The 13,532-nt window shown below is 34.3% G+C and overlaps 1 protein-coding gene across 1 annotated transcript in view; it reads left to right on the top strand.

Moving 5' to 3' along the window:
• ME1 (malic enzyme 1) overlaps positions 1–13,532 on the top strand; it is a 224,001-nt gene that overhangs the window by 190,118 nt on the left and 20,351 nt on the right. The window contains exons 8-9 of the mRNA XM_050788178.1: positions 6,289–6,386; positions 8,126–8,239. Of these exons, the coding sequence (XP_050644135.1) occupies positions 6,289–6,386; positions 8,126–8,239 (212 nt within the window). The remainder of the gene's footprint in view (positions 1–6,288; positions 6,387–8,125; positions 8,240–13,532) is intronic.

Genomic DNA, 13,532 nt, shown 5'->3' with positions numbered 1-13,532 from the left:
CAGATGTAATACTTTCCTCTCTGCAGGCACAGAAATTGCATTCCAGTGCCAACAAAAATAATTATCTAACCATTACAGCCTTACCATGTAAATAAGTGTGTTTACACTGGACCCTTGGGTGGACTCTTTTCTTTTTTTTTTTTTTTTAACAGATGTATTATTTAAAGATATGATTTATGAAAAGTATTTGATGAAAATTACATATACTTAGAATTCTACTAAGTTACTTATCTAAAATAACTTTAATAATATAGATTTTGGTTCAAAATGTATTTTAGATATGAATGCATTCTCATTATAAATTATTTTAAACTGGAAAAAATGCACAAATTGAATCTATTAAGAAATTGGCCATGTAATTATATAATCTGAAGACAATCAGAATTCAGCAAATTCAGACTGAAAAAAATAAGGTTTCAAGCTCTAGTCATTTAAAGTAAGTTAAAAAAGAAATTTTTCTTTTCATAATAGCCTCTGGAATGGCTACTCTGTAACATGACACTCTAAATATTGCACATAGAAATTTTTGTCATAATAAACTAGTTTGACTGTTAGTATTTTTAAAAAATACATTTAATATATTAGGCTACATTGTTGTAAATATAGTGAAATCTTATACTGAATGCTTTGATAATTGAAAAGATCAAAATCACAAAAGAATGCCATGGCCAGTAAACATATTTTTGGAGTTTAGCCTTACTACTAAGTTTTTAAAAATTTATTAAACAGCAAGTGAGAAACTGATTTTCTGTAACTTCAACCTCTTTCTCTCTATTGCCTTCTTCCCCTTAGTCTATGACCATAGACCATATTTAAATTGCTTTAAGTCTTAAAATTATTGCCTCAATTCTAATTTCTTCCCTCCCGCAACCTGTGTCCTTCTTCCCTTAAAAACTTAAAAATAAGATATTTCCTTCAACTTTGTTTCCCTCCCACCCCATCTCCATCCTCACCCCATTCTTCCTTTTCTTATCTAAGCTTCTCCAAGGAGTACTCCACACCTGCTCTCCCTGTTCTTCACCTTTTATTTCTTCCTCAGAATACTGCCATACATCCTCAGCCCTAACATGCATGACACTAAAAACAGCTCTCTGATAGGTCACAAGTGATGTGATTGCAAGATCCAATAGCAATTTTTCATTTCCTTTCTTGATTGACCTTTGTTCTTTGTCACTACTTCTCTCTGTTTTCAGGTAACTATATGCTCTCTTACTTTCTCTTACCTCTTTGACCATTTTTTTTCTGTCATCTTCCCCATATCACATTTTTCTGCCCTCTATTCCTTAAATGTCCATCTTCATTTAGGTTCTGTCCTTTAGTCACTCACTCTGAATAATGTTATCATTCCTCATGACCTCAATGCAACTACGTTTTAAAATACTAAATATTTATCTGTGGTGCAGATTATATGTAACTATTTCTTGATATTGCCACCAGAGTAACACATAACAGGAAGCACAAGCTTTGTGCAAAAGCTCAAAATTGAACCTCCTAAATCGTTTACATACCCCCAGCCTCAAATCTCTCAAACCCATCACCCACCACTATTCGCTGAACCATCTGCTACCTATAATTATATATAGCCATATATACCTATAGGTACTATTAGTATATAGTAGAAGGCCGTACATGATCTGACCCCAAAACTTCTCTAGCCTCATATGACTTTGCATTCTAATAATTTGTGTTTGCTTCAGCAGCACTGCACTACTCACAGTTTCACATGTGTTTTATGTTCTCTCTCCTTTTATGTTTTGGAAGGCTGGTTATACAGATGGAGCTTGTATTCTGAATCTTTACTGTAAGGTGACTTGGTTGGGCCATTTCCTTAGGTAATCTTCCTTTTCAGTCTCTTTGGATTCTTTCTCTTACGCTGCTGAGATTCCACAGAAAAGATTTTTCCAATCTCTCTCCTGATACTACCTTTCTGCCAGTGTTCTTTGAGTTAAGTAGAAGACTGGAGGGTCTCTGTATTGAGTATGTAAACTTTCAATTAATCTTATTTCCAATATGGCATCCTTGTCCTCAATTATGCCTGGTGTCTTATATTCCAGCGACCCTTTCCAGAAAATGAGCCTCAAGCTTTCTTTCAAAATTCCAGAGTGTGGGGAAATTGGCTATCTTCTAGAAGGAGAGGGAAGCAGATCTGGGTTTTAACTGATATATATATATTTTTTATTATTATTTTTTAATTTTGAGACAGTATCTTTTCCTGTTGCCCAGGCTGGAGTGCAGCAGTGCAGTCATAGCTCACTGCAGCCTCAAACTCCTGGGTTCAAGTGATCCTACTGCCTCAGCCTCCCAGGTAGCTAGGAATTCAGGCATGGACCGTCACACCCAGCTAATTTTTTAAAAAGGTTTTTTGGGGGTAGAGATGGGTCTCTCTATGTTGCCCAAGCTGATCTCAAACTCCTGGATTCAAGCAATCCTCCTGCCTTGGCCTCCCTAAGTTCTGAGGTTACAGGGCATAAACCTCTGCTCCCCAGCCTTCTTAGCAGATTTTTGACCAGCTTCCTATTTTCACCCTCTCCTTTAAACCACTTCCAGAGGCATTTGGTGCTGCCTATACCTGGGTTTTGAGAGTTTTGCTGTATCAGTCTGGTCACTTATTCCCCACTGCTGGCCAACAATTCAGCTTTCTCAAGTCTGCTAAGTCAGTTTGCCATTTGCTCATTTAGAAGCCTGTCAGCTTCTAAAATATTGTTGCTACCCTTTTCTCTTAGTCTTTTTAATTTTTTTTCTTTTCAAAAAAGCAGTTTTCTATTGTTTTAGTAGAGTTTTTTGGGGAAAAGAATACTAATTGTGTGTTCAATCTTCCATTTTTCACAGGGAGTCATCCCTGCCTCCATGTCTTTGCATATGCTTTTCCTACTCATTGTGTCCTCCCGTCTGAGGTTCTGAAACTCTTACATTAATCTTTCAATACTGTGTTCAGGGAGTATGCACTCTCAATGCCTTGACCTTTGCCTAAATTCACCCCCCCCCCACTACTTCTAGTTCTTGTATTTTACCCAATCTATTTAGTAGCACACGAAGATTATAATTATTTGATTACATATTGATTTTCCTTACTAAATAGATATGTAATTTTTTTTTTTTTGACACGGAGTCTGGCTCTGTCTCCCAGGCTGGAGTGCAGTGGCGCAATCTGGGCTCACTGCAAGCTCCGCCTCCCGGGTTCACGCCATTCTTCTGCCTCAGCCTCCCATGTAACTGGGACTACAGGCGCCCGCCACCACGCCCGGCTAATTTTTTTTTTTTGTATTTTTAGTAGAGATGGGGTTTCATCGTGTTAGCCAGGATGGTCTCGATCTCCTGCCCTCATGATCCACCCGTCTCAGCCTCCCAAAGTGCTGGGATTACAGGCGTGAGCCACCGCACCCGGCCTTATATATGTAATTTTAACTGGATTTCACAAATTATTGCATTAGTAGAGGCTATTCTTTGATAAAAGGTGAGACTTTTATTTAACAACCATATGTTGTTATGTTTATGTTTATGTTAAAGTTATAAGTTTCTAAAATGTTAAGAAAGATTCGATCTGTTTAGTATCTTGCTAACAGGGTTAAGTCCTCTTTAAAACTGATAGTACAGGTGGGGCTCGGTGGCTCATGCCTGTAATCCCAGCACTTTGGGAGGCTGAGGTGGGCAGATCACCTGAGGTCAGGGGTGTGAGACCAGCCTGGCCAACATGGCAAAATGCTGTCTCTACTAAAAATACAAAAGTTAGCTAGGCATGGTGGTGGTCACCTGTAATCCTAGCTACTCGGGCAGCTGAGGCAGCAGAATCGCTTGAATCTAGGAGGCAGAGGCTGCAGTGAGCCAAGATCGTGCCACTGCACTACAGCATGGGCGACAGAGCGAGAGACGCCGGCTCAAAATAAAAATAAATAAAATTGATAGTATGAAGATAAACCTAAGCACACATTCTGTCTGATTTATAAAAAGCTTAGTTTTAAATCCTAAAGTAAAAGTTATTATGGAATAATTTATTGTAAAAATTTACAGTTTTATTAAATTTCAGTTTTCTACATGTATTCCCTTCTCTGCAATGAAATTTAAATCAAAGTAGTACCAGGCCATGTACAAGAATCATGTTCAAGTTAAATTTTTGATAGTGCTAAAAATATCTTTCTGATTTTATTAATTCTATAAATGGAAGATTAGTGTTTACATTATTTTCTCAGGAAATATGAAATACATCTTTAGGCTGGGTGCGGTGGCTCACGCCTGTAATCCCAGCACTTGGGAGGCCGAGGCAGGCAGATCACGAGGTCAGGAGATCGAGACCATCCTGGCTAACATGGTGAAACCCCGACTCTACTAAAAATACAAAAAATTAGCTGGGCGTGGTGGCAGGCACCTGTAGTCCCAGCTACTTGGGAGGCTGAGGCAGGAGAATGGCATGAACTCGGGAGGTGGAGCTTGCAGTGAGCAGAGATGGTGTCACTGCACTCCAGTCTGGACCACAGAGCAAGACCCTGTCTCAAAAAAAAAAAAAAAAATTGAAATATATCTTTAAATATAATGTGTGAACTTAACACATTTTGAGTTTTGAGTGATCTAGCATAACCATATGAAAATAAGGCACCAAATAGTTAGGATATTTTAGATTATTTTGTGTCTGACTGTAAATGTCCAATTCTATGTAAATAAAAATAATAATACAAATACAGTGACTGCTGATGGTGCTTCAACTGGTTAAATCTTATAGAAACCCTTAAAATCATAGACTCTCACAGTTGGAAGACAGCTTAGAGTTCCTCAGATCCAAACTTCTGGCCAGTTTACTTCAAAAGAACCCAAGACAGAGATAGCTTGAGCTACTATTTCTGCATAACTTCTTATTTAGTAAGTGGATATCTATACCTCTCTTTCTAATTTAAATTCTCTTTCATCTGTTTTATTACTCTAGTGAATATATCTTGCATGGGGAAAATATCATTCTAATCATGTCATGATATATTCTCTACATACACTAGCCATATTTTTGCATAGATTTTCACTTTAAATAATGTATAGAAGAGTGACTTTTTCATAATATATGACGTAGCACAGTTCATAATTATTGCAGTAGTGACTCTAAATTGCATGCATTTTATTTTTGTAGTACACATTGTGATCCTAAATAAAAGACACATATGGGATAAACAGGCCTTTAACAATTATTATTTATTGTGTTCTTATTTATGACTACCTAATTATGCAAGAAAGAAAGATTGAATAGAACAAATTTACTGATAGTGAAATGTTGAATATCTTTGATACTTGACATCCTTAATGCTTCATCATTGTGTTCACTCATCAAATCTAGTCTAATCTTTGTTTTAACCATAATGTTAAATAAGGGTATTTAATGTTTAGCTAGGCTTTACTACCCAGCTGAGTGATGTAGGAAACATTGTAAGTAGAACATTAACTTAGAGGAGTAAAGTATAGATACAGCTGGAAAGTGCCGCAAGAAGCTGCTGCTTTATTTCAGGCATAAGCCATAAAGAAGTTGATCTGTGTAATTACACTCAAAGCAAGAGAACTGCTCTGTGATCTGTGAATGCTTATATGGTAAAGTAATATAATTGGAACTGGTGAAGTTTTTATGCCTATGAGACATGATGAGGAAAATACAATTTTTATCTTAAAGAAATGTTGCATTGGTTTTGTCTAGCACCTTTGGGATCCACAGTGATTGCCATAGGTAAAAAGTCTATTAAATAATGCAATATAATTAGATTTTAATTGCTATTAACATTAAATTCCAAATGTATCAAAAATATGAGCACCAATACCATCATCAGCAATAATTTACTCTGTGCCTTCTGTGTATGAAGGGGATAAATAGATTTCAAAACCTCAAGAGTAATTACATGGCAGAATCTAATAGCACGTATTACTCTTTTATATCGTAAAGTAAAACTACTTTACATATGAGGAAACTATCTATTGGATGTATACAATAATTTCTCTAAATTCTTTCAGCTAGTCAGTGGGTTGTTGAACTGGAATCTGAAGAATCCAGATCCCATCCTTTCATTGATTATGTCACTAAGATAAGTCACAGAATCTTCTTTTAGGGAAGTTTTCAAGAATAGTAGTAAGCTGCTATCTTAAAATATTGATGTCAGTAGCCTGAGAATTTTACCTCATATGCAAGCATGGGATAAGACAAACACAGGTTTCTCTTCTGTACCAGTTAACCTGTTTTATGATTATTTCAAGATGTGAATAAAAGCTTGGAAATTGGCAGAATCTGTTTGAGGATTACTCAAGGATATTTATAACTTGTTCCAGGAACAGCATCTGTTGCAGTTGCAGGTCTCCTTGCAGCTCTTCGAATAACCAAGAACAAACTGTCTGATCAAACAATACTATTCCAAGGAGCTGGAGAGGTATTTGCCTTGTATAATACTTATGTTCTCCTAAACTAACATATAATTAGTGTTAATTGCTCATTAACTCAAGATTTGAGGTATTCTTTCAAACTTTTAGTATATTATGACTGTAGGCTTTATGGAAGATTCCCAAATTAAGTATTGAGACATATTAATCATTCATAGGATAATTTAGTACAGAAGTATTGAGATATTTTTCACAGTTTTAAATTTGTAGTATTATCAAATGTTGCCATAGGTATTTGTTATGCATATCTAAGGTGCCATACAGGAAACGTTTCCAGTGTATGTGTATATATACAAGCCTTTAAGTATTTAAGCTGGTTTATCTGATACTGGCTTTTAGAATACTCCAGTGTTACAAATACAAATTTTTAAAATTTGACTCACAATTCAGTGTGTACATATGTAACTATATATGTGTTTTTAAGCAAAAATATTTCGAATTAGGGATTTATAGTACGTTATTACTGTTCACATGCAAAAATCCCAAAATATTTTAAATTGTCGGAAAGAGACTGCAGCAAGACCAAATTATGCTTTGTTATTATTTGCTTAATTTAATAATCTGAAAGAAGAAAACTAGACTCCTATAATAATAATAATACACCACCAAAATAGAAATTAAAATATTAGTTGAGTTTGAGTTTCTTAAGGGAAAACTGCCAAAATCTCTTTAGAATTATAGAATGTAAGTAATAGAGAAATATTTTGTGGCTGTGTGTGTGTGTGTATATATATATATATATAATATGTATTTCAAGAAACTTTAAATTTTCAAATTGAATATGATTATGAACAAAACAGTATATTACACTGGTAGATATTTGTTTATGTTGTGTTGGTTTTCATTTTGCTTGTTTTTAGATAAAACAAAATATGTGAAGTTAGAACTCAAATGCCAAGATACAAATATGTGAAAGTATTCAGAATGAAATCACAAATTCACTTTCACATTGAAATAAAAATCAAGACTAACTGACAGCTCATTAACATTTGAGTTCTCTATTTTGTGGATTATTACATGCTGTATTTAACTTTAGTAAACGTCTTTGAATTTTCAAAGGGTTTGATGAATGGCATAGACCAGTTCTTGATACTCAACTAGGCAGAAGAATTCATGGTTGGATGATTCAAAACCAGCACTTGTTTGTCCCTGAAAATATATTGGAAATTTCACAGATAATTATAAAATTTACCAAATACCAAGGAAGTTGATTCCTTTAATCTTTCAGTAAATTTCACAGCACTTTTGGTATCCAAATTAGAAGAGTAAGTAGATGCTTGGAAACTTTTTTTTTTTTTTTTTTTTTTTTTTTTTTGTTAGTTTCATTCTGTTGCCTAATTGGTCAAGTTCCCATCCAAATGACCAGGCTTCTTTCTTCAAATTCAATTAGAGGAGCTTGAACCTAACAATAAACAATACAGTTCAATGAGCAAGGTTGACCAGTTCATTATTTTAAATTCAGTATTTTTTCTTGGAGCAAATCTTGGTTGTATTAACAGGATTAAATACACTGACAATCAAGGATATCACCAGTTTATCTGTGGCCAAATAGCAAGCCACATAATAGTGGTTCTGTTGTAGTAAAAAGGGTAAATAATTGCTATTTGGCTTAACCTAAATGTGACAAAAATATTTTGTTCCCACCAACAAAGACAAAATGGGGTGAAATGTAACCCTTAATAAGATATCATGTAGAACAACTTTAAAATTTTTTCTTTTCATCACTGAGGCTGCCCTAGGGATTGCACACCTGATTGTGATGGCCATGGAAAAAGAAGGTTTACCAAAAGAGAAAGCCATCAAAAAGATATGGCTGGTTGATTCAAAAGGATTAATAGTTAAGGTAAGAATTTTTCATTTTTAACCAGAATAAAAATCAATATGCCATTCTGGATGACCATCTCAAAGACTACTCTGTTTCTACAACCTCCCTTTACACTGTGTTAAAGAATAACCATTAAATACAAATGATCGTGTCATACAGTAATACTGATACTTTCCTGAATAAAGAAGAAAACTATGGCTTAGGAACAGATTCCATCTGCAGTGTGAGTCAGCTCCTTACACCCCTTTGAATTGACAGTCCATTTGAATTAGTTTCTCTTTCTTTCTCTCTCTCTCTCTCTTTTGAGATAGGGTCTCACTCTATCACTCAGGCTGGAGTGCAGTGATGCCATCATTGTCACTGTAGCCTTGACCTCGTGGGCTCAAGTGATCTCTACCCCCACCTCAGCCTTCTGAGCAGTTGGGACCACAGGATGCCGTATCCGGCTATTTAAAAAAAAAATTAAAAAAAAAATTGTAGAGACAAGCTCTCACTATGTTTCCTAAGCTGGTCTCAAACTCCTGAGCCCAAGTGATCCTCCTGCCTCAGCCTCCCAAAGTGCTGGGATTTACTGGCATGAACCACTGCACATGGCCAGTGTAGTTTTAAATTTAGCAATTGGATAATGATACAGATGAAACACCTAGATATATCACTTTTTATTGAGAGTTGGTGATCAAATTGTACATTAGCTAGAAAGAAATGAGGAAAAAATGAAACAGCTACTCTTTACCTGCTACTTTCTCTCAATGAAATTCTTAAGGGTTTGAATGGGGATTCCTGAGAGAAAACTTTGATAAATAGCTTGTTTGAATATTATCTTACCTGAGCTTGAGTTTCTCCATCTTTAATAGAGATAATAGTACCTACTTCATAGTATTATTGTGAGAACTAAATAAAATTAGGTTTGTGGCCATATTGCTATATAGTTATAAGCCATTACTAATACTTGTGCCACCTGTGCATATCAATCATTCTTTAAACTGCTAGAAAAAAGTATATATAAATCCCCTTCCTATGTGAAGACGAATGACTAGGAATAACTAATGATAAGCAGTGTCTTCTGGAATTTAGTATAGAAATAAATGTGAATGTGTACATACAGACTTTCTGGAAAGCTGTTTTATGTGTATTCAGAGCCTTTAAAAGTTTATATTTTTGAGCCACTAATTTCCATTCAGAGAATCTATCCCATGGAGATAGAGATATATACAGTGTTTTATGTATGAGGATGTTATTGCAGCATTATTTACAATAATGATAAAGTTTATCACACATTAATTATAATAGTGATATGTTATACTTACCTAAATAAAGGATGATTGTCAAATGAATTGTGGAATAGCCGCATTAATATATTGTATAGACTTAAAATTGTTTTCAAAGAGCAATAAATGACATGGTAAAGGATTCATAATATAATGTTAGGTGAAAAAAACAAATACCATAGTATATATTACTTTTTATTTAAAATATAGTTGTATATAAAAGTCACAGAAGGAAATATATCAAATTTGTATTACCTTAAAACATTATTTCTAATGTCTTTATATATTTTGAATTCTTAGTAATCTTTTCCTTTAAAGGTAGAAAAATACTTCTTTTTAAAATTCAGTATACATAGATATATTTTTCTTTAAATGAAGAAAAAACATATTCATAACTTTTTGTAGCAAATATGTATATATAAAGACGGAGACCTTCAGTATGGATTTCTTGGCTGAAAAATTGCTATTGCTTTGAAGCATCAGCATAACTATAAAAATTTGTACACTGTCATCATGTGACAGATTGTGGGCATGAAATAAGAACGTTTACTGAATAAAATCACCTATGGATTGGGTGTTGTTCTAGACTCTGGGGATTCAATAAAGCCCTTGATCTCAGGAAGCTCATAGTCTAGTGAGAAAAACTCAATTCATGAGTTACAGAACTAGAACCATATGAAAGTGTTGTAAAAAATATGTTCATGGTGTCAGGGTGCACAGGAGATGATGCTCCCAACCGCACTAAGGAAGAAGATGGGAATACTAAGGAAGATATCAAGACAAGGTGTCTTTTAAGCTAAGTTGGAAAGGAAGAGTTAGGAGTTTATCTAAGAGTTATGGTCTCCATAGATATCTTGAATTTCCTATATACAAAACTGAAACAAAGGAAGTATGAATACAAGTTCACTGAAAGATCTTGATAGAAGCTAAATATGGTGTCTTTCGTCTCTTTGTATCTTCAAAGTTCTATACAATGTGTAGTACATACCTGACAACAAATATTTTGTTAATAAATGAGTTAAGAAGTGGCTTTACAGACAGGAGAACCAGCATGTACAAAATAAAATATTTTGGTATAAGGGACATTTACAGATTAGATTAGAAAGGAAGCAGATGACAAGAGATGAAGGACTTTCCGAACCCCGAAGATGAGCAATTGAAGAAACCTGTGCAGGGGGGTTTGCCTCTCCTTGACTCTGATGGCATTGTGGAGGATGGATTGCAATGAGGGGAAACTGAGAAAAAGAACTAGTTACAAAGCTGTTGCAGTAATCCAGATAGAAATTAATTGGGGCGTGACCATGGAGGTGAGTGAAAGAAACTTAATTCAGTAGGTATTTAGGAAATAGAAGTGACATACTGAGTAACTGATGAAATATGGAAAGAGGAGTAGGGTAGAGTGGAGGAAGGAGTCTAGGTGGACTTGTTGGGGGTCTAGTAAGGAATGAAGAACAGACCAATTTAAGTGAAGTAACAGGATCAGTTTCACACATAGTAAGTTTAAGGTGCCTGTGGAGACCTCACACAGAGATGTCCCATTGGCAGTTGGAGATAAGGGACTGATACAGAGGAGAAGGGTCTGGGTTGGAGATAGGGATCTGGGGGTCATCATCATGTGAATAGTAGGAATAGTAGGAGCTGTGGAGAAAGCTACACAAATTGTTCTCCTTAGGGATATAAAATATTCAAGAGTCCAAAAAGTGGAAGTCTATGTGGTTTTATTTTATTGTCTCTGATGACATTTTTACCTGAAATCTGTGTAAAAATATATATATTTTAGCATCTCGAATAATTTTAACACACATTTACTGAGCTGAGATTCCAGAGTCCATGGATATAATACTTGAAAAAACTGTGAAGTTGTTGGCTAGACCTAGTCAGTCTCTCTTACTTCATGTCTTTTACTTGCCAAAATAAAGAAGTTCATATATTCTGCTTGCCAAGATAAAGTTACATTTTAAAAGGTTGTTATATATTTAACAGCTTGTACACTATTTAATATAAAAGACACATATTAAGTTTCAATCACTTTTTCTTTCTTGCTTTTAAACAGTCAAAATCCTTGTATTGACTTTTGTTGCAGAACTGTCTTAGAATAACCAGTAAATTAGTGTAATCCTGTTTTCAAATTTACATGATTCTTTTGTGTTTTTTGTCCTTCATTCTTAGTGCTTTTACATCTCCTGAGAACCAATAATAATCATTTTATTAATTTTATTAACTTGTAATTGTTTATAAAATGTAAAAATACCATAAAGTTTTAAATAAAAAATTTTCTTGGTGAAACTCCACTTTGTAAAAACAGCACCTCAAAAACTAAAATATGAACTGTGAAATCAGCTCATCTTTGAAGTTATATCATCATCACACTAGATAATTATTATTCCAGTGTATTTTCTCTTTCAAGTTTCAGCATCACAGCCATAGCATTTTCCATCATTTACCCCATATCCATATGTGCAGTGGAAAGAGTTAATGCTATAGAATACCAATATTGTAAATAATTCATCCATATCACTAAGGTTAATTGAAGTCAATTACTTGGTTATGGATCATACTCAAATATCTTTATACTTTAGTATATAGTACTAAATATAAGATACCTTAGTTTTTATAGTGGGAAATAATTTATATAGTAATTGTGTCAACTAATATTAATACATTTTAATGTAAAATTAATACTTAGTTTTAGAAAACCTTCCAAAATAAAAATTAAAGTAGGAATAAAGACAGTGAAAAGAGGATGAAAAGGGAACGTTGCTAAGTATTTGCATTTTGCAGTGATGATTTAGAGCATTTTCAGGGAGGCTAAGAAGCCACAAAACAAACCAGGTTTAATCTTTGTCTTAAATAATTATTTTCACTCTCACTAATAAACCAAATTAATGCTAAGACAAAACATCAAAATAAAAAGTAGGATATTAAGAGACCTTATGAAGGATAGATTTCATCTAACCCAGAATGAAGCCGTACACTGGCTTGAATTTTGTTTTTATTTTTATTTTATTTTATTTTGTTTTGTTTTAAATAATTTTGCTCCACTGTATTTTTCTGATTTATAGTTAAATGGTTAGCTCTTGTAGAAAGAGATGGTCAACAAAGGTATATTGTATGTTATAAAGGTAGTTTTGACAATATAGTTATTTCATTCCTGAAAGTATAATCTACAGGTTGAGGGCTTGAAACTACAGACTATGTAGTTTAATAACTACATACATAATACACTGTGGTTTAATAAAAAAGTCTAACTCCAAAGAGACTATGTAAGCTGGTAAAAAGTTTCTGGCTTGATTATTTTCTCCCTCTTTTTCATTTCATATAGAGTATGATCAATGCATGTAGACATTAAAAAGAACAGAGGCCAAAGATTATATGCATGAGTCTTAGAAAATTATGAACATTGATTTTTAACATACAAAATTAAATACTGATGGAGTTCACCGCCTACTATCTTAAATTAAAAACACTCCATGTGCCTTACTATACTTTTGTCACAAAATTTATCTTTGCTTAATCTGTCCTGAGATGATGAAACACAGCTCTGGACTCTTAGCAAGTGCACATACCTGATTTACAACAATTGCAGTGAAATGCTACTGACTATGTGCTGAGAAAACCCTGTCTACAGATCCAAAGAAGGGCCAGGTTCAACTCTGGTAAACTAATGACATGCCAGCAAAAATAGGCCAGTATATTGGGGGTAGGTAGTCCAACTGGGGCTTGTGGAAGAGTTTTTCTAGTCCCTGTATGTAGGAAGGAATAAATATTTATCACTGGTAATCTAGAATTAGTTTACTTATACCTATCCTGGGCTGTGGAATGATAGCCCAAAATCTTGGCAACCTTTGCCCCCGTTCTCCTCCCTACACCCACTACAAACATAGGTGCTTTTGAAAAGATGGTAATTCAATGTGGTTATATCTTCTACGATATAGTAAGAATCATCATAATATAAAGGAATAGGGGAGATTAAAGTAATAATGTCACAAATAAAGTTTCAGCTATCCATAATATGTTTGAGGTAATTAGAGACTCTTGAAAAA

Source organism: Macaca thibetana, chromosome 4 (assembly GCF_024542745.1).
Source record: "Macaca thibetana thibetana isolate TM-01 chromosome 4, ASM2454274v1, whole genome shotgun sequence".
Taxonomy (NCBI): domain Eukaryota; kingdom Metazoa; phylum Chordata; class Mammalia; order Primates; family Cercopithecidae; genus Macaca; species Macaca thibetana.
This window is presented reverse-complemented; position numbering and strand designations above follow the sequence as displayed.